The sequence below is a fragment of the Capra hircus genome, chromosome 12 (assembly GCF_001704415.2).
Source record: "Capra hircus breed San Clemente chromosome 12, ASM170441v1, whole genome shotgun sequence".
Classification (NCBI taxonomy): Eukaryota; Metazoa; Chordata; class Mammalia; order Artiodactyla; family Bovidae; genus Capra; species Capra hircus.
Genome location: NC_030819.1, coordinates 51,325,725 through 51,350,773, shown reverse-complemented (window position 1 = coordinate 51,350,773; position 25,049 = coordinate 51,325,725). Strand labels below are relative to the sequence as shown.

General features: G+C 50.8%; 1 protein-coding gene across 1 annotated transcript in view; it reads right to left on the bottom strand.

Annotated features, from left to right (window-relative positions):
• FGF9 (fibroblast growth factor 9) overlaps positions 1-12,892 on the bottom strand; it is a 29,587-nt gene extending 16,695 nt beyond the window's left edge. Inside the window, exons 1-2 of the mRNA XM_005687564.3 lie at positions 11,914-12,892; positions 3,087-3,190 (exon numbers count right to left, since the gene is read on the bottom strand). Of these exons, the coding sequence (XP_005687621.1) occupies positions 3,087-3,190; positions 11,914-12,190 (381 nt within the window). The 5' untranslated portion in view covers positions 12,191-12,892. The remainder of the gene's footprint in view (positions 1-3,086; positions 3,191-11,913) is intronic.

The following is a 25,049-nucleotide window of genomic DNA, read 5'->3' as shown; positions in this document are numbered from 1 at the left end:
TCTCCACAGTATGACAGGGTGTGTGCATGCTAAGTCACTTCAGTTGTGTTTGACTCTTTGCAACCCTATGGACCATAACCTGCCAGGCTCCTCTGTCCATGGGGATTCTCCAGGCAAGAATACTGGAGTGGGCAGCCATTCCCTTCTCCAGGGGATCTTCCCAACCCAGGGACAGAACCCACATCTCTTATGTCTCCTGCACTGGCAGTTGGGTTCTTTATGACTAGCGCCATCTGGGAAGCCCTCTGACAGGGTTCAGAATACTATATATTTTTCTGAAGAAGTATTATCCCATTCACCTCTGACCTTTTAGATCTAATACTAATATAGTCTTGGAAGCAAAAGAACCACATAAATGAAAAGAGAAAAAACAATCCTAAATACACTTTACATTAACTTTTGCTGCACTTACACATGCATAGACTTTATAAAAGTGATGGCTAATTCCCCAAATCTCCTGTTCACCTTCTTTCCCAATGAGATCAGTCTTTCCAAGGTTTCCTCAATGTTTAGAAACACACCTTCTCCACTCCACTGAGCTTCACACAACTTCATATAGGTAAACTTCTCAGCTACGGTTTCTGGCGCACTAATAACAGAATCGCTGCCTGCCTCTCTCTCCTTCTCTCGGTCTCTTTGGGATGGAGAGGGGATGTGCGGGTCACCCCATTCTCACTGCCACACAAGGGTGATGACAACCACAGTGCAGTGTGGCTCTGGCCACCAAGGAGATGGACTCCCTCACATCTGTGTGAGGTGTGCACACAGGCAAACCAGGCAGGCACCATGGAAGAGGCAGTCCTGCTGTGTAACATCATGGGCACAGAGAGAACATCAAAGGACAGGCAGGGAAGATGGGAGTGAAGCCCAGTCAGCCCAAGGCATGAAAGGCCCAGACCCAGAGCAGAGGAGCTGTGAGGCCGCCTGAGTCTAGCCCCTGTCTGGACAGGAGGAGCAGGCGGGGGCGCCTGGCATCCCAATGGCCACCACCCTCCCCGGACACCATCCTCTCCAGCCTCTGCCCCTCCCCCAGGGATGAACGCTAGGACAACACGTCACAGCGCGGCTCAGCATGGGGACAGCAGAGAGGGACATTCCCTCCAGCAGGGCCCAAGGGACACACTGACCACACAGGCAGAGACAGCCAGGCTGCACCTCAAGGGTCGGGAAGCCATGAATAAACCACAATGTTCAATCCACTGCAACCCAACGAGGACCCTCGCCAGTGCAGGCCCAGGCTATGTGCAGAGCAACACTGAAAGGAAACTTGTAGCCCCCACCTCAACACACTAGGGAACACGGACCCACAACAAACAGAGACACAACCACATCGGAAGTCTACATTCCTGGAGTGGACACATAACAAACATGGACACAACCAACATGGACACACAACCAACATAGACACACAACCAACACAGACAAACAACCACACCAGAAGTCTATGTTCCTCCAGAGGACACATAACCAACATGAACACACAGCCAACATAGACACATAATCACACCAGAAGTCTACATTCCTCAGGTGAGGATGAAAACATAAAGAAGGCGCTGCCGGAGCCCAGAGGACACACACGCACACACGAGACGCTGACCCAGAACTCGGGCTCCAGTGGGTAGGGAAGGTTTTGCAGAAGAGGCAGTATTGTCACCGAATCCTAAAGAAAAAAAGCTGCCTCCTGAGGCACAGGGAGGAGGGGATGGCAGGCCGGGGTGGGGAACACCACCCCACGGCCCATCAGATGACAAGTGACCAGAGAAGAGCAGGGAGGCAGACTTGAGGCACATGAGACAGGGACAGGAGACGGCCTAGCAGAGCAGACCTGGGCAGCAAGGTTTGGCGGGGCGAGTGGATGGAAGCAGGTGGCCACCGCCTTCAGAGCAGGAGCTCAAGCAGTCTGAGCGGGAAGCGGCGGTGTCGGGGGCTAAGGAACCCTCTGTTGGTGGGACCAGGGTGGGCACGGGGGAGGCTGGAGGCTGAGGAAGGAAATGAGGGGGTGGGCAAATGCGGGCCTGATCAGCTGTCCACCAAGCAGGGCCCCAGCCTGAGGACACCTCCAGGCGAGCAAGGACACAGAGGGCAAGGGGGCTGTCCCACCTCTGCTGGGCACCTCAGGCTCTGAACCGGGCAGCGGGCCTCACAAGCCCCGAGTCAGGCCTCCCCGCCACCCCATGGTCACCAGATCTCTGCCCCAGGGGGGCTCAACCGGGGACACGTGGAAAGGGTGGGGGCAAGGAAGAAGGCAGACATGGCCCCACAATGGGCCACAGCCTCAAGGACACAGGTCCATCTGCTGTGGACAGAACGTGGCCTCTGACTGCCCACTAGTCCATCCCTGCCTTCAGAGCACTTCACCTTAATGCATGCTGCATAAAACACACAAAACAACATAACGTATATGGGCTACACTTTATGTACACAACTTTTAAACAATTTGACATGAGGCACTGAGATCTACGCTCAGAAAACTCTGAAGACCACAATTCCAGGTGCCCGGCCAGCTGCAGTGAGTGCTCTCTGCCTCCACAGGGAGCTTCCAACCCACTGGAGACAGGAAGGAAGACATAATAGAAAAGAAACTCATAATACTTACAAATAATTATTATATTTTTCTATTCCTTTTCGCCTACAAGAATATCTGACAGTAATTTCCATCTCCCTTGTCTCTACATAATGAAAATCTTATGTAGCTCAGAAAAAGGGCTGATACTCACTGCATGGTCTATTTCTAGTTTTAATTACAATGCTTGCCAAAGCTGGGGAGAGATCATTTCAATTCATTTCAAAAATAACTGCCATTCAATACCAGAAGATGGGATTTTTCACAGTTTTGAATTTTTTATTTACTGGGTAATGAAAATGGCTCAGCATATAAATAAAGCATTTGCTTTAGAAACTTTGGTCTAGTGAAGATTCAGGGCTGACATCTATTCATAACAATGAAGTGGTTTTCTTCAAAAAAGTGAAAACCTACACTCCCCTTCTCACCACCACCAGTTTCATTTCTATTTATAACCTCAAGAAAGAGTGGTTCCCAGCAAACGTGAGTCAGGGAGGCTGGCGAGGTGGCCCGCTGCACTTACCGATCCATATAGCTCCCCCTTCTCATTCATGCCGAGGTAGAGTCCACTGTCCACGCCACGGATGCTGACCAGACCCACGGCTATACTGATGAATTCCAGGATCCCTGCAAGACCAAGACAGAGGGACACAGGTCAGGGCCTGGAGCACTGCCCTCCACACATCCACAAGCCCGGAGCACCGAAGAGGAGCACTTACTCAGGAATCGTCTTCTCTTAAAACCACTGCCCCAAAGAACTGATTTTTCCACTAGATCTTAGCTTCTAGTTATGAGACAAAAACACTTATCAACATGACACATAACAAAAAAAAATGTTTTTAAATAAAAAGCTAGCATTTATTTTCTCTTTTAAACTTTTTATTTTATTTTATATTGGAGTATAGCTGATTGGCAATGTTTTGATAGCTTCAGGTGGACAGCAAAGGGATTCAGCCATACATATACATGCATCCATTCTCCCCTACACTCCCCTCACATCCAGGTTGCTACATAACACTGAGCCGAGTTCCCTGTGCTGTACAGGAGGTCCCTGTTAGTCATCCATTTTAACTACAGCCGCGTGGACATGTCCATCCCCAACTCCCCCCAACTATCCCTTCCCCCTAATTTTCCCCCCAACCTTCCCCCATCCTCATAACCATAAGTTCATTCTCTTAAGAAAAAATCTGGTATTTACATAGATGTGGTAAGAAATGACAGGTCAGATAAGCCAGTGGACATGTTTTAAGTTATACGAGTATAATGTAAGAGAAAAGTTACTTCTACTTTAAAACTGTGAAATGAAGTATCCGTGTATGGGCATGGATTGGAAAAAAGTTCTATTCAGAGAGAAGTCTATGTCTCTTCAGTAAGAATGGAGATGCCAACCAAAGACTTGTCTGGTTTACATCGAAAATTATCCGGCTCTCTCTATCCAGTATAACTGTATTATGCTCCATCTGGAAAACTAAAAGGCCTACATCCCAAATATTTCTGCTTAACAAAGTATTGATTTTTCTCTGTGCTTATCTAAGCCGCAAAGAGATAGTTAAGCAATTAAGATAACACAATATTTGGAGGAAAAAAAAATGCTCATTCCAAAAAAATGCTCTTGATTTAAAATAGGCATGGATTACTATAACCCAAAATCAAATCAACATAACAATCTTATTTCCTTCTTTCCTCTTGCTTACCTCACTAAGAATAACATTGCCTAAACTGGGCATAAATCCAGAATTTTATAGTCGCACAACAGCAGCTCTAGGTTCCATAACAATAGTGTTGTTTTAACATGATTATCCAACGGCATTTTGGGACAATAGTAAGACACTCACGCTCAGCCATTTTCTCCATATTTTGTATTAAAGTGCTACACTCTGTGTAAACCTTGCATTAACACATACCAAATACTGAGCTGTTTTAGAAATATCTGCAAATATTAAAGTAATTTACTTACATTTAAAAAGTTTAGAAAAAAATAGGGATAACTGCGCTACAGTCAGCCTCCTGTGACTTGTAAAAAAGCACTTACATGGATTTTTAAACAATTAATTTTGCAACTCTCACAAAACAGACTGTGCAGCAATCATAGCAAGACATGGAGTACATAAATCTAATAAAACAAAGGTTCCAAGGTGATGGACAGAGAGAGAGAGACTGCTTATAAAAGGGTGTTCCTAGTCCTGTTATAAGCACAAAATGTAACACATTCTTTGAGCTTAGTTTACAGGCTGTCCATCTGAACATGCAAAAAAAAAAAAAAACCAACAACTATGTATTTTAACAGAATGTGAAATAATGTGTGGGAAAATACGATGAGAAATTGCCTTCTGAATCTGATAATCGGTGAGTCTCGAATGAAAAACACATCTGAAATAAGTTCATTAATCAGCCATTCCCTACCTCACAAAGCAAATGGAAAGACAAATAAGGCAATATTTCCATAAGAGTCAGTTCATGTGAGATGCACGCCCTTATTGATGAATCATTTTATTTCATTATGCCACATCCAACTCTTAGGATTAAAAATAACTTACACTGTGGCATTTTATTACTAAAGGAGTCACATACTACAGTGTGTCTCTTCTTAGCTACCTGAAAACACACACTGTAAATCATAGTAATCCTGAAATAGGATAAGGAATTCATTAAGGTCCAATTTTCACTGTAAAATGGAAACATTCTGCCCCATTGCAGCTGAACAATTTAATACAGTATGTCAACTGAAAGTCATAAAACTAAAAGATACTTGCACCTTCTAAGAGGGTATTTGATGATCTTTGCTTTCCCTAACATGAGGCAGCTCTGAGAGAACTAATAACAGCTATCAACCAACATTGCCCATCAGCCCCAACAAAACCTAAGTACATGAGCTCTGACAAAGCCATGTGCCTGGCTGGTCTACAGGACATCAGAAGCACCAGTCTCGTCAGTGACAACCCAAACAGCCAGGGTCCTCCAGCATCTAGTGTGTGCCCTGTGAGAGGCCTGACACTCGGGCCACATAACAGCCCAAAGCGTCATCACATGCGAGCCTTCAGATGACATATGGGGACACTAGGCTTAAGGACAACCTCCCCGGGAGCAATCAGACTCCAAGGCCTAGGTCCTTACTGACCACGCACATCTTCCCATCACCTTTACCTTTCCTCAAAAGTCTGGGATTTCTGTACTACTTTTTTTTTTAATTAATTTAATTGGAGACTAACTACAATATTGTAGCAGTTTTTGCTATACATTGACATGAATCAGCCATGAGTATACATGTGTTCCCCATCCTGAACCCACTCCCACCTCCCTCCCCATCCCATCCCTCAGGGTCATCCCAGTACACCAGCCCTGAGCACCCTGTCTCATGCATTGAACCTGGACTGGTGATCTATTTCCCGTATGATAATATACATGTTTCAATGCTGTTCTCTCAAATCATCCCATCCTCGCCTTCTCTCACAGAGTCCAAAAGTCGTTCTTTATATCTGTGTCTCTTTTGCTGTCTCACATACAGGATTATCTTACCATCTTTCTAAATTTCATGTGTATGCCTTAATATACTATATTGGTGTTTTTCTTTCTGACTTCCTTCACTCTGTATAACAGGCTCCAGTTTCATCCACCTCATTAGAACTGATTCAAATGCATTCTTTTTAACAGCTGAGTAATATTCCATTGTGTATATGTACCACAGCTTTCTTATCCATTCATCTGCTGATATATATGGTCATTCGCTCACTAGGGAAATGGAAGATGTTGTCGAGATGAGGCTTGGCCGAGCCAGCGCTCAGGACAAGCAGCAGCAGAGGAAATGAAGAGCAGGTGGGCTCCTGTGTCTGCACTCTCTTCCCACAGGATGTGGGAAGGTGGGCAGCTCGGCATGTTAACATACTGATTTTGTGCACACACAACGTAAGTTCTGAAATGATTATTACACATTTTGGAAATGAAAGTGGTAAGAGATCAATCTTGTTATCTCCTGGCATCAATAAGACATGTACTCATTCATTAAATCAACAAACTAAGGAGTAAGCCAATGGGCATGCCCGGTGGTTCAGCAGTAAAGAATCTGTCTGCCAAGACAAGAGATGTGGGTTTAAACCCTGGGTCTGGAAGATCCCTGGAGAAGAAAATAGCAACCCACTCCAGTGTTCTTGCCTGGGAAATTCCATGGACAGAGGAATCTGGAGGGCTACAGTCCATGGGGTCACAAAGGAGTCAGACACCAGTGAGCAACTGAACAACAACAAATTGTAAGCCAAGCACCACAGCAAGGACTAGACTATGACCTCAAAGAGCTTCCCATCTAGTGGGCAGAAGGACAGACAACCAGGTAAGTGTAATAACAATGGGGGAGATGCAATGAGAGGTGGGTATTTCTGGTAGGCAGGCAGCTCACTCAGGCTGGGAAAGGGGAGTCTGGGGTGCTTCCAAGGGTTAAGATCAGAGACAAGTCTTCAAGGAGAGAGACTCCAGATGAGAAGGAGCTACATCTAGGGACCCCAGATGAAAAGGATGTCATCACCTCAAACTAGCATCCTTAGCTCTGCAGCCCCTTAAGATGCAGAGACCTCAAAAAAACAGCCCAGCTTTTCATGAGGTCATCTCGTGATCTGAGGGCAAATAGAATCTAGAACATCTGAGTCACAGCTGCTCCCCCACATGCAGAGCTCATCAGAGCTACAAGGCCAGGAAGACCTGGCAACATGGCAACAAGCCCCTGCCCCACCCAGACTAGAATCCTTGACATTCCTGGTACTATCCTGTCCACCAGAACTCCAGAACCTCCAGCAGGTAGGCTATCCTCTCTCTGGGCCCAAGCCAGTGCCAAGCATCTGCTTCAGACTGCACTTATCTGAGCGGGGATGCCCCCTCCATGGCTGTTTCCACCAGCATGAGACACAGGGTGGGGTGTGGCTGTTGGCTCAGGAAGAACCTGGGGAGAAAGCTTCTGTGTAGACACAGAAGGGCAAGAAGGAAAGAACTAGGAAGAGTAGAAAGGAGGGAGGGAGGGAGTGGCCCATCTCTCTTAGGCAGTGCAGGAGGGCCACAGCCATAGGCACCGATGGAGTGACCTGGGCAGCCGAGCTCCGTGATGGTGGCATCTAGCTGGGCCCTTCCACAGCAGGCAAGCACTCCCATGAGGATGCAGTCCCCGGGCCCAGGAGGCCTGGTGGGGTCTGACGGGGCCCACTGTCATCTGTGGTCCACAAGAAGCCAGATCAGTTCCTGAACCCCTTCAGGAAAATGACCTCGGCACAGTATCCCCCTGACCCCAGACTCACCAGGTAAGTCGTGTTTGGCCCCAGGCTCTGTTCACATGGACCACTACCCCAAAGCTGGCCTTGCTCCCAGGAGGCCCTCAGCCCTGGGCCGCACCTCCACTGGCCCTGGGAAGTGCGTGGGCCATGTGAAACAACCCTCCAGCCTAAAAGCCCCCAACACTTAACAGACCTGCATTCTTCAGGGGACAAGAATGTGTGCAGGCTGTGGAGAGAGGCACCAGGGCAGGCTTTCTAAAATAGATTAACCTCCCCCCTCCAGCCCCCTGCTTGGGGAGAACGGCACACCAGGGCTGCCAGATCAGTCATCTCAGAGCCTGAGGCCTTGAGCAAAGCCCAGGGTTCATTTGCGAAATGACTAGCTGAACGGGAGCCACCACCTCACCGATTTTTCCAGAATCTGGGCCTATCCTGAGAACAGCATCCTTTCCCTGACTGATACTGAAGAACAGATACACAGAACTAAGTCGTTTCAAGCGAGACCCTTGGAAATTGGATTGTTTAACCTGTCTTTTTAAAGCTCAGCTATTGATCATATTTCTCCCCTCTGGCACTACTACTACACCTGACCCCGGGACCGGCCGCCCCAAGGCCCCGGCGAGGACCAGCCGGCTCCGCACCAGGCTGGGTCACCCGGCTCGGCTTCCGCGTGACAAGTCAAATAGTGGATCAGGCCCCAGGCTCCCTGTTTTTATTATCCGCATTACCATTTCCTCCACTGATTTTTCTGCTCACTTTTTCCGTCCAGCACTATTAGGGAACGAACCGTCTGGTTCCCCTGGGCCTATCACCCCAGATGGGATCCCGGGTCCCCTTCTCCGGCGGGCCTGGCCTCCGCACCAAGCTAGCGCCCCCCACCCGGGGAAAACAAAGGGCCCCCCGCGGCCCCCGCGCCCGTGTCGCGGACGTACAGCTCCCGCAGGCACAGCCGCAAGGCTCCCCGCCCCCCGCCCGCACTGCCGATGCTGTGTCACCGCCGCAGCCGCAGTCACCTGCGTGGGGGCGCGGGGGGGCGTCTCTCCCGCTTCCTCTGCCATTTCCCGTGGCAGGTGGAAAACGCACCTTCTGTTTTAACCGAGGTGCAAGCCCCCTTGGCCCCCTACCCACAGCTCCTCTCCTCTAGAGGCTCGGAAGAGAAACCGGGGGTGCACTCGAGGTCCCCAGGGCGCGGCTGGGGGGGTGCGCGCGGGGGAGACGAGGGGGTCCTAGGTGCTGCGGGCGGGGCGAGGTGGGCGCCAGGTGTGCTGGCCGCGCCCCCCCCCCTCGCCCCGCGCAGGGTCCTAGCGCCCACGCGCCCCCGGGCGGGGCCCGCAGCCAGGGTGGGCGGCCGGCGCCGCGCTGCTGACATTGCTGACACTGAACCTGCCGCGGCGGGAGGCCGCGGCGCTGACGGATCCTGTGGGGGCTTCTCCGCGCCGCCCCCGGATGGAAGCCGCAAGAAGCCGGCCGCCGCGCCCTCCCTCCCCGCCCCCACCGCGCGCGCAGCCCGCTCCGCCGCATCCGAACCCGGCGCGGGCGTGCCCCTCCCCCGCCGCCCGCTGCGGCCGACCCCAGCCCCCGGCCCCCACCCCGCCCAGCCCCGGGCCCGGGCTTCCGCTGCCCGGCCCCCCAGCCAGCGCCGCCCCCAGCTGCCCGCCGGCCGCGCGGGCGGACGGGGAGAGGACGCGTCACCTCCGGGAATGGGGGCGGGGGTGCCGAGGCCGCGTTTTGTTTTACGGTCTCCGTGCAGCCGCCGGGCCCGCGTCCTTGTCGGCTGACCCCGGAGCGCGCCTCTCGGCCGCCACCCCCCCATCCGGCCCCCGGCCCCCTCTGTCCATCCCGGTCCCTCGCTGTCCCCGAGGCAGAGGCACTGGATTCCTAATGACCGGGTAGCGTGTAGCGAACGTCCTACCCGAAAGGTGACTGCGTTTAAAAAAAAAAAAAAAAAGCGCACGGAGAGGAGGAGAAGCCCCAAGCGGAGCCTCCCGGTCTCCCCGGGCGGGCTCGGCTGCTCCGCACCGGAGGTCGCCGGCCGCAAGCGGGAGCCCATGGCGGGCTCCCCAGGCGGAGAGGGGCGGCGGGTCCGCAACAATGGCACGCGGCCCCCTGCCTATGCCGCCCTTTGTCCCCTCTCTCTCCCCCGCGGCCCCGGCCCTGCCGGCCGGCCCGACCCACCTCCGGCGCCGCGAGCCCACCGCTCCGGGACCCGGCTGTGCGCTCCGAAGGACGGAGAGGGGTCCGAGACGGGACAGGACTCCGGGGCCTCGGCCCCGCCGCGCGCGCCTCCGGCGGCTCCCGCCCCACGCGCGGCCACGCTGCTCCCGGCGGCGGCCCGATCCGCTGGACCTGCGTTCTCACGCCGCGAGCGCGAAGTGACGCGGCCCCGGGCTCAAGGAGCCCGATCCCTAAATGCGGCCGGAGCGCGCCCGGGCCCGGCGCCCCGGACTCGGCGGTCCCAGCAGCCCAGGGCGCGCGGGGCGGGGGCGAGCCGCCGAACCCGAGCGCGTCTAGGACCGCGCGGAGCAGGCCGGCGGCAGCCGAGTGCGCGCGGGGCCCGGGCAGCCGAGTGGCACCTGCCGGCCGGCGCGCGGGGGCCCGGGCTGGGCGCGACGTCCCCGCACCCGGCCGCCCGCCCTGGTCCGGAGCGCGGCGCGAGCGCTGGCGGCCTGGGGGCGGCCGAGGTGAGCGCTTGTGCGAAGTTTCGTCCTCGTTCCGCAGCGGCCGGAGCCGCCTCCACTTCTCGAGCTTCCTCTGGGTAACTGGAGACTGCAAAGCGGACGGGGGCGCGGGAGCTGGGCGGGGGGGACCCTGAGCCGTCTCCCTGGTGGGTCCCTCCGGGCCGAGGCTCGGAGAGGGAGGACAGAGGCAGGAAACCCCGGGGCCGGCCCATCTCAGGCCCGGGCCGGCCTCACCTCGGCCATCGTCTGCAGCCCACGAGCTACACGGACAGTTCAGACCGTGCTCAGCATCTGGCGTGAAGCTTGACGAACAGAAAGCACCATAGGACTTTGCTTTTACGACCTAGTTTAAGTTGTCAGAGGGGTTCGCTCAATAAGTTAACTCCTTCCAACAGTCCGGTTGCCCAAACACCGCCACCTCCCCCACCCCACCCCCAGCTTTATTTTGTAAGTATGGGGGGGAAAAAAAACAGGAGAAGCCCCTCCACCCACCACCCCCGGGGCGCTGCCGTCGGGCCCGGCGGCTCAGCGGGCACGTGTGTGCAGTCACTAGAGCGGACGGTCTCCAGCCTCCGGGGTCTGCAGCCCTCGTGCTGAGTCACAGACACCCTCCTCCGAAGATGAAGCCCTAGGAATGCCCTTTAAAATTAGCTCGCCGCTTTTGCATGCGCGCACACATGCACACCCGCACACCAGAAGCACCCAGGAATCCTACACAGGGCTGCGCGCGGTGGGAACTAGACAGAGCACAGGGCATAAGTCGATGGCTGGAAGGACAAACGACCCTGGACAGGGCCCTGCCCCTGCCCGAGTCCGTCCCCCAACCCCCCTGCGCCCTGCCCCTGCAGCCCCGGAGTCTGAAATACGACTTCAGTCTCTCCTCCCACGGAACAATCTGCAACCTTCGCCTAAAGCGCCCCAGTCCCTCTCGGTGGGAATCAGCAATACGCTTCATTTACAATTTAAGCAGGACACTTTTTGGAGGAATAAAGGGAAGGGGCAAAAACTTCATTTGGCACGAGATGGTAAGCATTGCCTTGAGCAAAATGCATTTTAAGTTCTCCGTAGTTAATGATTAAAGCTTGAAACTCGTGGAATCACTCCATTCAAAAGAAACTTCCTAAACCCGATCTTGCCGGCCTATATGATGCAAAAGAACTAGGGGTATGTGTTATATTTATAAATCATGCCCTCCTTTAAAAAAAAAAAAAAGCCTTCCAGTGTAGACCCGCATCAGTGCCAGCAGCAGGTCTGCAATTCCGGAGGCTTTTTTCTCCCCTGGAGTTAATGAGACCGAATCAGTCCGAGACCAAGGGAGGCAGACCCCTTCCCGCATCCCCCGCCCGCGCGCGGCCGCCTTCTGGGTAGCTGCGGTCGGAGCCTGCCAGCTCGGGCCCTCAAGGGTTAACGGTGCACCTACCGAACCGGCTGTGGTCCTTCCTGGTTCCCTGGATAGTACCGTTGGGGAAGATTTCTAAGTGAAATCCAGTCCTGCAGTACAGCTGCCTCCGCCTGAGAATCCCCTTTAAGTGATCCAAGTCCGTGACCGCGGGTCCCCTGGGAAGCCCCCCTGCTTCGGACTGACCCAGGTGGTCACTTAGCAAGACCGGGCTGTCCACCGGCAACACCGGCCCGTTCCCGAACGGCACCGCATCCTGCACGCCGAAATAGTTCCCAACTTCACCCAGGGGAGCCATCGGCAGAGTCGGCAGGCGTTCCGAGCACAGCGATAAACAATGATGATGGTGCCAACCCAGGAGGTACTCGGCGAGGTAAATCCAACTCCCGTCCCTCACTGCAGTTGCAGAGAGAAGAAAAGAAAAAGAAAAAAGGTCCTTTTCTTCAATCCATGAAATGCATCAATAAAAGTAACCTGCCGTTTCGCTGGCTCAGGTTCAAGGTCAAACCGCGGATAGTCTAAGCAAGCACCACTTTATACTCGCACACTGACATATTGATAAACGTATCTATGTATCTCTACACACAGATCCCCAGCTCTCGGCAGGCACGCAGGTCTTCATCTCATCCGACCGTAGGGAGGGAAAAAAATCCGGAGTTTCTCCATTAGGCTTGCGACCAGAATGACCATAGCAACTTAAATGCCTAGGCGTTATTATAGGGGTTTTTAAGATGCACGGGCTACGTCAGAATTTACGGATCCTGACTCCAGGAAGGCATGCGCTGTTTTTACTCTAACCGACTCTGCAGACATCAGCAGGAATCCTTCAAGGGAGGAAAAAAAAAAAATCTCACGTTGGTGGCGGCGACGAATCTGCAGCCCCGTCCCCTCCTCCAAAAATGAGAAGGATGATAATAAAACAAAAAGAAGGGAAAACTTTAGGCGTCCAAGGCTGGTGTCCAGAGTCCTCCGGGGGCTCGGCTGGCGTCCATCGGCCGGGCGCGGGCGGCGGGCGGCGGCGGCGGCGGGAGCGAGGGGCGCCGCGGCAGGACCCGCGTGCCGCCGGCGGCCGCGAACAGGTGTCGCCGGGGCGCGGGGCGAGGTGGCCGGAGCGCTCCTCCTGCGCAGCCCCGCGGCGCGCAGAGTGGCGCAGGCGGCGGCATTGGGCCGGGTTTAAGGTAGCGCCGCGCCGCCCGCGCTCCCCGCGGTCCTAGCGCCCGCCTCGCCCTCCGCGCTGCGGCAGGCCCCGCGCGGCGCGCCGGAGCGCGGGGACCAGGGGCCGCCCCGAGCCCCCGGTCGCACAAAGGAGGCGCGAGACCGCGGGCCCCTGGGCCTCTGCGGCCGCGTCGCTCACGCGGAGTCGCAGCCGCGAAGCTAACCCCTCGTTCGCTGCGGCGGCGGAGGTGCAGACTGAATCGGGAGAACTAGTTTTCCCACTTGGGGCTCGGGGGCTGCTTTGAGTTAAATAAAACTTAGCTAAGAGTTGGAGTGAAGGGGGCTGATTTAATGAGCTTGAACGGACCCCACAGTTCCGCTCTCATCTCTCCTGCAGACAGGAGCAAGCCGCGCGGCGGGTGGGACCGGTGAGGCGGAGGCGGGGGACTGTGCGCCCAGCCCCCTCCCACGCGCGCACACCGGCCGCAGTGGCCGCTCCTGGCCGGGTTCGGGGCTCTCCCGGCGTCTCACAAGCCGGCGCTGCGTTTAGGTCCCGCCCCGCGGCGCGGCGGGCTTGGGTGAGGGGGCGCCCGAGCACCGCCTCGCTCCGCGAGCTCGCCTGCGTCTGCGGAGAGTCCGGGTGCAGGAGCGCGCGCCGGGGGCTCCCCCTACCCTAGAACCCTGGACCGCGCTCCGAGGGGCGAGCTGGACCCGCCCTCGGGGGATGAGAAAGCCGAGGGCCCCGGGTCCCTCGCGGCCCCGAAGCCGCCGCGGAGCTGAGGGAGCCCGGTGCGGGGAGCGCCCAAGGGTCGCGGACGCTGCTTCCTGCTCTAAACCCGCGGGACGCACGTGGAAGTCGGAGCCCCGAGCCCGGGGCTCGGTTCTGCTCGCGGCCGGCGGCCCTCGCGCCCAACCCCGGGCTCGGGACAAAGAAATCCGGCGCCCGAGCGGCCGGGGAGCCGCGCGGCGCGCCCTGCGCCCGATCCCCGCGGGGCCGGTTGGAGCGCGGCACCCCCACGCCCACCCCCCGCCCGCCAGAGCGCCCCGCTCGCCCCTGCTCCTCTTTGTTCACATTGTCTTAGAAACGGCCAGACTCGCGGGGCCAGACGGTGAAAGTTGCCGAGACTGAGCACCGCTCCAGGCCGCGGGACGTGCCAGGGAGAAGCAAGGTGGGACGCAGACCGCGGCCCCGGCACTGGGAGAAGTAACTGCAGCGTTTTTATGGGGAGAGGTCGGGTCCGCCTCTGCGGCCGGCTCACGGCTGGCGGCGAAGGACCGGCCTGGCCCTACTCGGCACGGAGGGCTGTCGCCGGAAGACGAAAGGGAGCAATGAATCTGCAGATTTCTCGGGCGCCGGAGGTGCCGGCGACCCGGGGCGACCTGCCCCTGCCCCCCAGGCTGGAAGGCGTGCTCGGCCTGCCGCGGGGAGGGAGGGGGCGCGGCGTCCTGCCCCTCCGTGCCCACACCCGCCGCCGCAGTCCCGGGTCACTGCGCGTCCGGGGCTGCCTCGTGCGTCTCGCTTACGTGTGCGCGGAGCTCCGGAGCCCTGCCCCGCGGCCTTTACAGCAGTCACGTCGACGGTGGGCTTGAACCTGAACTGCCCGGCGGCAGACACCAGAGGCGGGGGAGGAAGTGTCCCTTCTCAGAAACCACCCGAGCTGCTCGCATCCACCACGGAGGCGGCCAGCGGCGCTGGGCTAGGCGGGGGCGTTACTGGACCACTTGGGTACAATGCGCCGGGTTGCTTACTTTTTTTTTTTTTTTTGGTAAAACCTAATGAAGAAAGACAGGCAGGCGGGCAGACGGAAGGAGCGATGCAGAGAGAGGGAGCCGCCCGACTCGGCAGGCCGAGCGGCACGTGGGCACGGGCCCTGAGGCCGGGCTGGGGACGCTTCCCACCCGCCGGCCGCGAGCGCATTCTTTCGGTCTGGATTTGGACCCGCAGCCAATGAGCCGAGAGCATTTCCGCTTCCGAACCCCGCAGCCGCGTGACGGCTACAGTAAAAGCGCTGCGGCGGCGGGCGAGCGCCCGCGAGCCGGTGGAGCACCTTCCCCGCCGCCGGGCGCTCCTCTCCGCCGCAGTCTCTCCGCCCGCGCTCCTCTGCGGCTCCACCCCCGGCTGCAGGCAGTGTACGCGGCTCCCTCGCCCACCGGCTAGCTCCCCCTGCCCCTCGTGCAGGAACGGACGCCGTGTCCTTCCTCTCGCCCATCACATCCCGTTTCTGCGGACCTCACCCACCCCCCGGGGCGGACGCCCTGCAGACCTTCCCGGCTCCGCCGTGGTGCACGACTCCCCTGCCCTGGCCTGTGCGTGTGCTGCACGGGTATTCTTCAGTTAGTGCGCGGAGGCTCAGCTCCGAGAGGACCCAGGCCTTGCTTTCTTGGAGGCACGCGGTGTCACCGCCTCGGAAGACTGTTGTTAGGAATAAAAGAGAAAATGCCCATGGAACAGGCAGCACACAATAGAAGCTTAAGACGTGGTGGCTGTAACCACACTCTTCCTAACACAGCTCCGTGGCTTCATCTGCGCGCGGGGTATTCAGCAAACATTGTTACTGATTTGAACCCAAAGCCCCCGTTAGGCTACCTCTTCCCAGTACGTTCACCCTTCTGGTTTCCCCGCCTTCCAGTTTGCCCCCCGTCTTTCCTGCTGATAATTAGTCCTCGGACCCAAACAGGAGACTTGACAAGGGAAGTGAAGAGATTCGGAGGGGAGTGCGCACTAGGACGGGGTGGCATGCCTGCACCCGGCTTTGCCACCCCACCCGCTCCCTGCGACTTCCGGTTCCTCCCTCGCAGTCCTGCTGAGCGGATGCAAAGATGGGGCTAGGATACCTGTGTGTAAAGTGGCCTGAAGCTATTGACTCGCTACAAACCTAAGGAGGCATTGGAAATAGTGCTCTGTCCACCCCTGCTGCTTACTCCATCCGCGTGTGTCTCCTTTGATTTCCTTGGACCCCCAAACGCAGACCATCCAGAACCCTTTCATTCTTTTCCTGCAACAACCAGGTAAGGGGTCTCTGTCCTTCCATCTCCATCCCCCCATCCCCCCACCCAATAGCCCTTCCTCTACTGGTGGGCTTCTTGTGAGAACTGGGAGGAGGGGCAGTGGTTCCCGCAGGTTGAAGTCAGTTCCCACTCCGACCCCCATGGACTAGATTTGAGCTTTAATGATGAAGACAGAACCACAGTAGCCAACATTGATCCGTGGCTTCCTGTGCTCCAGAGACTCTACTAAGGGCTTTCCTGCTTTATCTTTTTAACCCTCAGACTACCTTATGAGGTAGGTACTGTTGCTATCCCATTGTACACCAGAGGAAATTGGCTTATAAAAGTTAAGTAACAGTACCCAGTGCCATGGTGCTCCTAAGTCGTGGAGCCAAGTCCACAGACCTCAGACCCCTATGGTGCAGACGCCAGCTGCCCTCTGTTTTACTGAACATATGCTTGTAAACATTTAGAAATAGCATGTTTCCGTAAAATAAACATATACACATAAAAACAACCAGTTAAAATATGTAAGGAAGAAATAAAGGCCACACTTAAAATAGGAAAAAGATAAGATTCACAGGAAAAAACTTAACAGAAATGCACAAGATTTATATGAATAAATGTGTTTAAAGCTCTCTAGGGACATAAAAGAAAACGTGAACAAATGGAATGCCACACAATGTTCTTAAATGGAAAAACTAAATTTCATAAATATGCAATCATTCCTAAATTAATCTAAAAACAGCATCATAATAATACTATCAGCTGTTTTTATTAGAAGAACTGATGCTAAAATTAATATACAAATTTTAAATTGACAAAAAATGTTTGAAATTGACATTAAAAATGAAAAAGTAACTAGCAGCCATAAATATTTTAAAGCTGTACTAATTAAAACAGAGTAACATCATCCTATAACATTCATTTTAGCATGTTAGTAAAGAGATAAAGCAATAACACAGAATAGGAATCACAGAAATAGACACAAATGCATATTGGAATTTAATACATAATAGTCAACGGGGGAAAAATGTGAACTATTGAGTAAATGATTTTGAAACAACTAGAGAGTAGATATCTAAATAGTATATAGTAGTGTCTATACTTCACATTCTACATGAAGATGAAACCTAAATGGAGCAAATATTTAAACATAAAATATAAACCCATAACAAGTACTAGAAGGAATAACGGAAGAGTTCCTTTATAATCTGAGTTATGAAGGCCTTACTAATTGTATCACAGAATTAAAATGTCTAAAAGAGAGTAATAATAAATTCAACACACACAAGACATTTGTTTAACTGCATGGGGAGAAAACACAAATTTAAAATATAAAGGACAAAATGGGGAAAAAATGGTCATCTTATATCAAGACAAAGGACGGATTTTTCCTAATATGCAAAGAGCTCCTACAAATCAATAAGGCAAATATGACTTCTGGTCTCAGTCTGGACATGCAGAGCTTGGAAGTCTCTCTTCACAGAAAGAAAAAGGTTGAACAAAGTGAAAGTCAACAGCTCTTCTTAGATCCATCAGAGAATTGAGGTCATAGGACAAACTGCTTGTCTGAAACTGGAGAGACAGACAGATGCAGAGAATTCTTAACTGGAGCCCACAGCTGGAACCAGGATCAGTAGGAACATTTTAAACTATAATTGATGAATTTCTGGGGGCTCAGTGTGGACAAGTTTGACAATTAAAAACTCAGAAGAGCCCCAGTCTTAGAAGGGGCTCCACAGTTTCCTGAGATTTGCCTCCAGAAATCCTACTAGGTTCTCACTGAGGAGATCTGAAAAAAATTCCTTCCTGCTTCCTTCAGGAAGAGGAAAAATAGTAACCATTTTGAATCATGTCCAGATCTCTCTGTTTTCCTTAACACAGCTTGCCTTCAAGGAGAACTATCTACCAGCACCTAACACACGGAGAAGGCAATGGCACCCCGCTCCAGTACTCTTGCCTGGAAAATCCCATGGACGGAGGAGCCTGGTAGGCTGCAGTCCATGGGGTCACTATGAGTCAAACACGACTGAGCGACTTCACTTTCACTTTTCACTTTCATGCATTGAGAAGGAAATGGCAACCCACTCCAGTGTTCTTGCCTGGAGAATCCCAGGGATGGGGGAGCCTCGTGGGCTGCCGTCTATGGGGTTGAACAGAGTCGGACATGACTGAGGCGACTTAGCAGCTTAGCAGCAACACACCTGCAGGGAAGGGAATACACAAGTCCAGCCCCTCCAGCCTTCAACGTGGGGGAGGGGAAATCCCAGACTCAAGCTCCCTGAAAGACTGAGACCTAGTCATGGGATCACAGAATACTCCCCTGCCCGCACACCTCACTGGCTGCATCCACAGGGCTTCTGTGGGATAACAGGGATTAGAGCTAAAAGAACTACATGGGCTCAGACCCTATTTAAGGAGTCTCCAGGGAAACCCAAAGACAACAGGGGAGGCAAAAACAAGGACACCAGAAGAAATTTTAGCCCCTGACACCGTAACTACTACAAACAGTAAAAGCAGCCTAGCTCCCAGACAGATAAATATAAAACCTCACACTAAGGGACTATTGACCTCAGCAGTTTTTACCCAATACAACTAGCTTTCAACAAAAAATTTACAAGGTGTGCTAAAAAATAATTTTTTAAGCCTGTAATATGAAGAGACAAAGGACTCATTGGAATCAGACCCAAACAGAGTCAGACATGATAGAGATTTGAGAATTATCACACCAGGAATTTGATATAACCATGATAAATATGCTAAGGGATCTATTTGGGGAAAATGGGCAACATGTGGGAACAGACAGACAATGTAAGCAGAGAGATCAAGGCTAAAGGAAAGAATCTGAAGGAAATGCTACAAGTAAAACCACTGTAACAGAATGAAAAATGCCTTTGATGGACTCATTCATAGACTGGACACAGCCAAGGAAAGAACAAGTGAGTTTAATAATATGTTAATAGAGGTTTCTCAAGCAGAAATGCAAAGATGAAACAAATGGAACAGAATATCCAATAACTGTGGGACAATTATGAAAGGTGTAACATATATGTAATGGGAAGATAAGAAGAAGAAGAAATATTTGAAATGATAATAGTTGAGAAGTTTCCAAAATTAATGACAGATTCTAAGCCACAGATCTAAAAAGCTCATAGATACCAAGTAGGATAAATACCAAAAAAATCTATGCTGTATCCCATGTTCTTCATATCATATTCCATGTCTACAATGTAGACAAACAAGGACAAAGAGAAAATCTTGCAAGTGGCCAGAAAGGGGATAAAAAATCTTGCCTATAGAGGAACAAGAGTAAGAATTACATCGGACTTCTCTTCGGAAACTATGCAAGCAAGAAAAGAGTGGAATAAAATATTTCAAGTGCTGAAAGAAAAAAGAAAAATACTAACAATAGGATAAAATAGTTTACAGAAAAGAAAATATAAATGGTTCTTAAACATTAGTAAATAAGCTCAATGCCATTCATACCAAGAAGAAATAAAAATAAAGCCACTGATATACCATTTCTTACCTATAAATTTGACAAATACTAAAAATAATATGAAATGGTGTTAGAGTTTGGAAAATTCAGGTACTTTCATACATTACCACGGAGGTGAAATTGACACAGACTTTATGAAAAGAAGTTTGGTAATATTTATTAAAATTACAAATACACAACAATGTCTTTGATGCAACAATCTCTCTTCTGGAAATTTCTCTTAAATACCTGAACATACATGTGCAAAATCATGTGCTTAGGAGACTCCTCACTGTTGCACTCTTCATGTTAGCAGAAGACTGGAAGCAGCCCGTCAAGAATATCCATCACGAATAACTAACTGGTCATGTGACTTGTAATAAATCCATAAAGTAAAACCTTGAGCAGTTTGTTAAAGGAAAAAAAAGGGAGGAGAGTAAAGTTTTCTTATACAGCTCTGAACCAATCTCCAAAGAATGTGCTCAGAAGCTCAGTCACATTGGACTTCTTGCGACCCCCGTGGACTATAGCCCCCACCAGGCTCCTTCTGTCCATGGGACTTCCCAGCCAAGAATCCTGGAACGGGTTGCCATTTCCTTCTCCAGAGAATCTTCCCAAGTCAGGGATCAAACACAAGTATCTTGTGCTTCATATGTGGGCAAGTAGGTTATTTACTGCTGAGCCCCCTGGGAAGCCACAAAATCAGGGAGACCTTGATAAGAAATAAGAAATCATTCCAGGTGTGGTGCACAACCACTGTGACTGATGACAATTCCCTTGCAAGGGTCTGCCCAGTGGCCTTCACATTGTGCTTGTTTCTCTTTTCAGACATAACAGACACAGAGCAGGGTTTAAAAACACCATGGGTGTCCTCTGGAATTTTATTAACTCATTAGAATCGGTCCTTATCTTTCTGGTACTTCCTGTGACTCCATATTCTTTCCCAAGACTATATTTTCCCAGGTTTCCCCACATCCACTTCTCCCCAACTGAAGCTTAATTTGTAGCCAGGCACCCACTGCATCATCTGTCCATGTCCCCCACTCATATTTCCTGCCTCAGAACCTTATCATTAATGAAACATCCAGCTGCCTCGTTTCTCACAGTCCTATGCCTTTCAGCAATTCAATGGGTAATTACCGAGTTATCGTTTTTATAACAAGTACCTAAGAACATAAGACATAGAAAGAAGAGAAAAACTATAAAAGCATAAATTATATTAAGGAGAAAAAATAGTTTTAGAAATTTTTTTAATTTTAAAAATTAAAAATTTTAATTTTTAAATTAAAAATTAATTTAATTTATAAAATTAAAATTTAAAAATTTCTAGAAGCCATACATCAAATGTGGTAAAGGATGAATGATAAAGGAAAGAAGGGTAAAGAGAAAATCATTATTTTTTAAATACTTTTATTATTTATTTATTTTTGGCCATGTGGCATTTGGGATCTTAGTTCCTTGACCAGGGATGAAGCCTGTGTCCCCTGCAGTGGAAGCGTGGAGTCCTAACCACAGACCACCAGGGAATTCTAAAGAGAATATTAACAAAGAAAATAAGGGCATCTAATTCCTATTATCTCTCCTAGCAAAAACTTTATAATTCATGAGAAGGGCCAGGAGGGGCTTGTCCAAGGGCTTCACTGTCCTAGCCAAGCTGTGTCTTCTGCTTTCTCGTAAGGCCAGCTTGGTAAGGCTCTCTAGAGAGACAGGAAGGATAAACATGTCTTCCTCTTCTATGATATCGGAGGAAGACATGTTTATCCTTCCTGTCTCTCTAGAGAGCCTTACCAACCTGGCCTTAGGAGAAAGCAGAAGACACAGCATCTTTAAGCACCTTCTTGTGGACAGCTTGGCCAGGTCAGCGAAGCCCTTGCCCTAGGGCACAGTGGCCACTCTCTGGCCCAGCTGGTCCTCAGCATGGCAGTCAGCAGGGCTTCTGCACTGACCTCTGGAAGCGATCCAGAAAGTCTCCCTGACCAGAACTTCACCCCTTGGACTAATGCAATTAAAATCGAACAATATTCATGCTGATGTATGGCAGAAACTAGCACGATATTGTAAAGCAATTATCCTACAATAGAAAATTAAAACAACAAACAAACAACAAGAGCAAATCAGAAGGGGAAGGGCTGTGGCCTTATTCACAAACTGGTCAGACTCTGAGGACACCATTAATATCAGTGTGGGAGCATTTACAGGGCTTCCCTCATAGCTCAGTCGGTAAAGAAACTGCCTGCAATACAGGAGACCCGGGTTCGATTCCTGGGTTGGGAAGATCCCCTGAAGAAGGAGATGGCAACCCACTCCTGTATTCTTGCCTGGAGAATGCCATGGACAGAGGAGCCTGGCGGGCTACAGTTCACGGGGTCCCAAGAGTCAGACACAAATAAGTGACTAAAGAGAGACAGAGTGAGCATTTACTCAGGAATAATTAAATAGCATGAGCTCAGAGAAAAGGAGGAAAACGCAGCCGCACCCAGCACACTGCATCGCAGTGAGTGGTTAATGTTGGTGAGGCATTCTTCTTTGCAATATACAGGAGTGACTTAGCAAAGGAGGTGGACGCATGCTCTAAACACCAACAGTGCTGACACTCCCTCTTCCACAGGGCTGTGTTTTAATCCATCACCCATCAGCGATCAATGCAAAGAAATAGAGGAAAAGAACAAAATGGGAAAGACTAGAGATCTCTTCAAGAAAATTAGAGATACCAAGAGAACATTTCATGCAAAGATGGGCTCGATAAAGGACAGAAATGGTATGGCCCTAACAGAAGCAGAAGATATTAAGAAGAGGTGGCAAGAATGCACAGAGGAACTGTACAAAAAAGATCTTCATGACCAAGATAATCACGATGGTGTGATCACTCACCTAGAGCCAGACATCCTGGAATGTGAAGTCAAGTGGGCCTTAGAGAGCATCACTATGAACAAAGCTAGTGGAGGTGATGGAATTCCAGTGGAGCTATTTCAAATCCTGAAAGATGATGTTGTGAAAGTGCTGCATTCAATAGGCCAGCAAATTTGGAAAACTGAGCAGTGGCCACAGAACCGGAAAAGGTCAGTTTTTATTCCAATCCCAAAGAAAGGCAATGCCATGCCAAAGAATGCTCGAACTACCGCACAATTGCACTCATCTCACATGCTAGTAAAGTAATGCTCAAAATTCTCCAAGCCAGCCTTCAGCAATACGTGAACCATGAACTTCCTGATATTCAAGCTGGTTTTAGAAAAGGCAGAGGAACCAGAGATCAAATTGCCAACATCTGCTGGATCATGGAAAAAGCAAGAGAGTTCCAGAAAAACATCTATTTCTGCTTTATTGACTATGCCAAAGCCTTTGACTGTGTGGATCACAAGAAACTGTGGAAATTCTGAAAGAGATGGGAATACCAGACCACCTGACCTGCCTCTTGAGAAATCTGTATGCAGGTCAGGAAACAACAGTTAGAACTGGACATGGAACAACAGACTGGTTCCAAATAGGAAAAGGAGTACGTCAAGGCTGTATATTGTCACCTTGCTTATTTAACTTTTATGCAGAGTACATCATGAGAAACGCTGGACTGGAAGAAACACAAGCTGGAGTCAAGACTGCCGGGAGAAATCTCAATAACCTCAGATATGCAGATGACACCACCCTTCTGGCAGAAAGTGAAGAGGAGCTAAAAAGCCTCTTGATGAAAGTGAAAGAGGAGGTGAAAAAGTTGGCTTAAAGCTCAACATTCAGAAAACGAAGATCATGGCATCCTGTCCCATCACTTCATGGGAAATAGATGGGGAAACAGTGTCAGACTTTATTTTGAGGGGCTCCAAAATCACTGCAGATGGTGACTGCAGCCATGAAATTGAAAGACACTTACTCCTTGGAAGAAAAGTTATGACCAACCTAGATAACATATTCAAAAGCAGAGACATGACTTTGCCAACTAAGGTCCATCTAGTCAAGGCTATGCTTTTTCCTGTGGTCATGTATGGATGTGAGAGTTGGACTGTGAAGAAGGCTGAGCACCGAAGAATTGATGCTTTTGAACTGTGGTGTTGGAGAAGACTCTTGAGAGTCCCTTGGACTGCAAGGAGATCCAACCAGTCCATTCTGAAGGAGATCAGCCCTGGGATTTCTTTGGAAGGAATAATGCTAAAGCTGAAACTCCGATACTTTGGCCACCTCATGCGAAGAGTTGACTTATTGGGAAAGACTCTGATGCTGGGAGGGATTGGGGGCAGGAGGAGAAGGGGACGACAGAGGATGAGATGGCTGGATGGCATCACTGACTCAATGGGCGTGAGTCTGAGTGAACTCTGGGAGTTGGTGATGGACAGGGAGGCCTGGCGTGCTGCGATTCATGGGGTCGCAAAGAGTCGGACACGACTGAGAGACTGAACTGAACTGAACTGATGTTTGAGGCTGTTTAGGATGGCATGGTTTACCTCAATAGGTTATATACACAGTGAAAGGACAATGAAGAATTCTTAGTGTTTCTAAGCATACCCCAACATTGAGAGAATGCTACATTTTGAATCAGTTCTCAGTGAAAAGGTACAATGAGATCCATTTGACGGTGCCCATTAGTAGTCTTTGAATGTTTCTTTAAGGACAGCTGGATTTTTCTTAGTGTGCTTTCCATCCTTCCAAAAGGGTTGGGTGTCCATGGAAGGGGTTTCAAGTATGTAGCTGACTATGTGGATTTCAAATGGGATAGTTAACCAGTGATGAACCCAAACCTAAAAACTATGGCTTTTTCCTCTGCAAAAAAATGATTGGAATGTGAACTAAATTTGAAAACATAAATTGAAGCCAAACACCAATATTCATACACTTAAAGAAAAAAGGCGTGTTCCCCTTTGCTGAGTTGTAGAAAACCATTTACACTATAACATAAAATACAGGGCCAGATCCTGAGTCTCTGACATATTCTTTTCCACAGAACAAGATGCAAAGGGATGTTCCCCACAGTTCATAACTCCTGGATCCACAGATGATCAGGTGAAATAAGCAAAACATGACAACATAGCAAGGTAGAAAGAGGACAGTCTTCAGAACCCTGCCACCTGGCAAACTGGACAGTCTGGACAAGCTCATGAGTGGTCCTGAGACCAATTTCCTCGTCGGATGGTATTTGCCATGTACTTGTTTTGAGAATAAAAACAGAGAGACCATGGAAAATGCCTGGTACCTAAAAGAGACTCAGTAAAAGTTATTAATGAGCATAAATTAATGTTATGTACACAGTAAAGCTATTTTCAACAAAGGAACACTAAAGAGGAAATGATATTTATGAAGACTATTCATAACAAAGGGAAAAGCAACAAAACAAGAAACCTCTTGAGACAGTATGACCCCCACCACACAGACGCACATTTGCCTGGGGCGGGAGGGCAGGAGGGAACCCTGGCGGACCTGCGGGATGCCCGGCCCTGCTGGTCACCGCCGTGAACTCTCCGCATGTTTGTGCCCTAGTTCACAGACTTTCAATGGTGGGCTGAATGTTACTTACATAATGAAAAACACTGTTTTTGAATTTTGAAAGCTA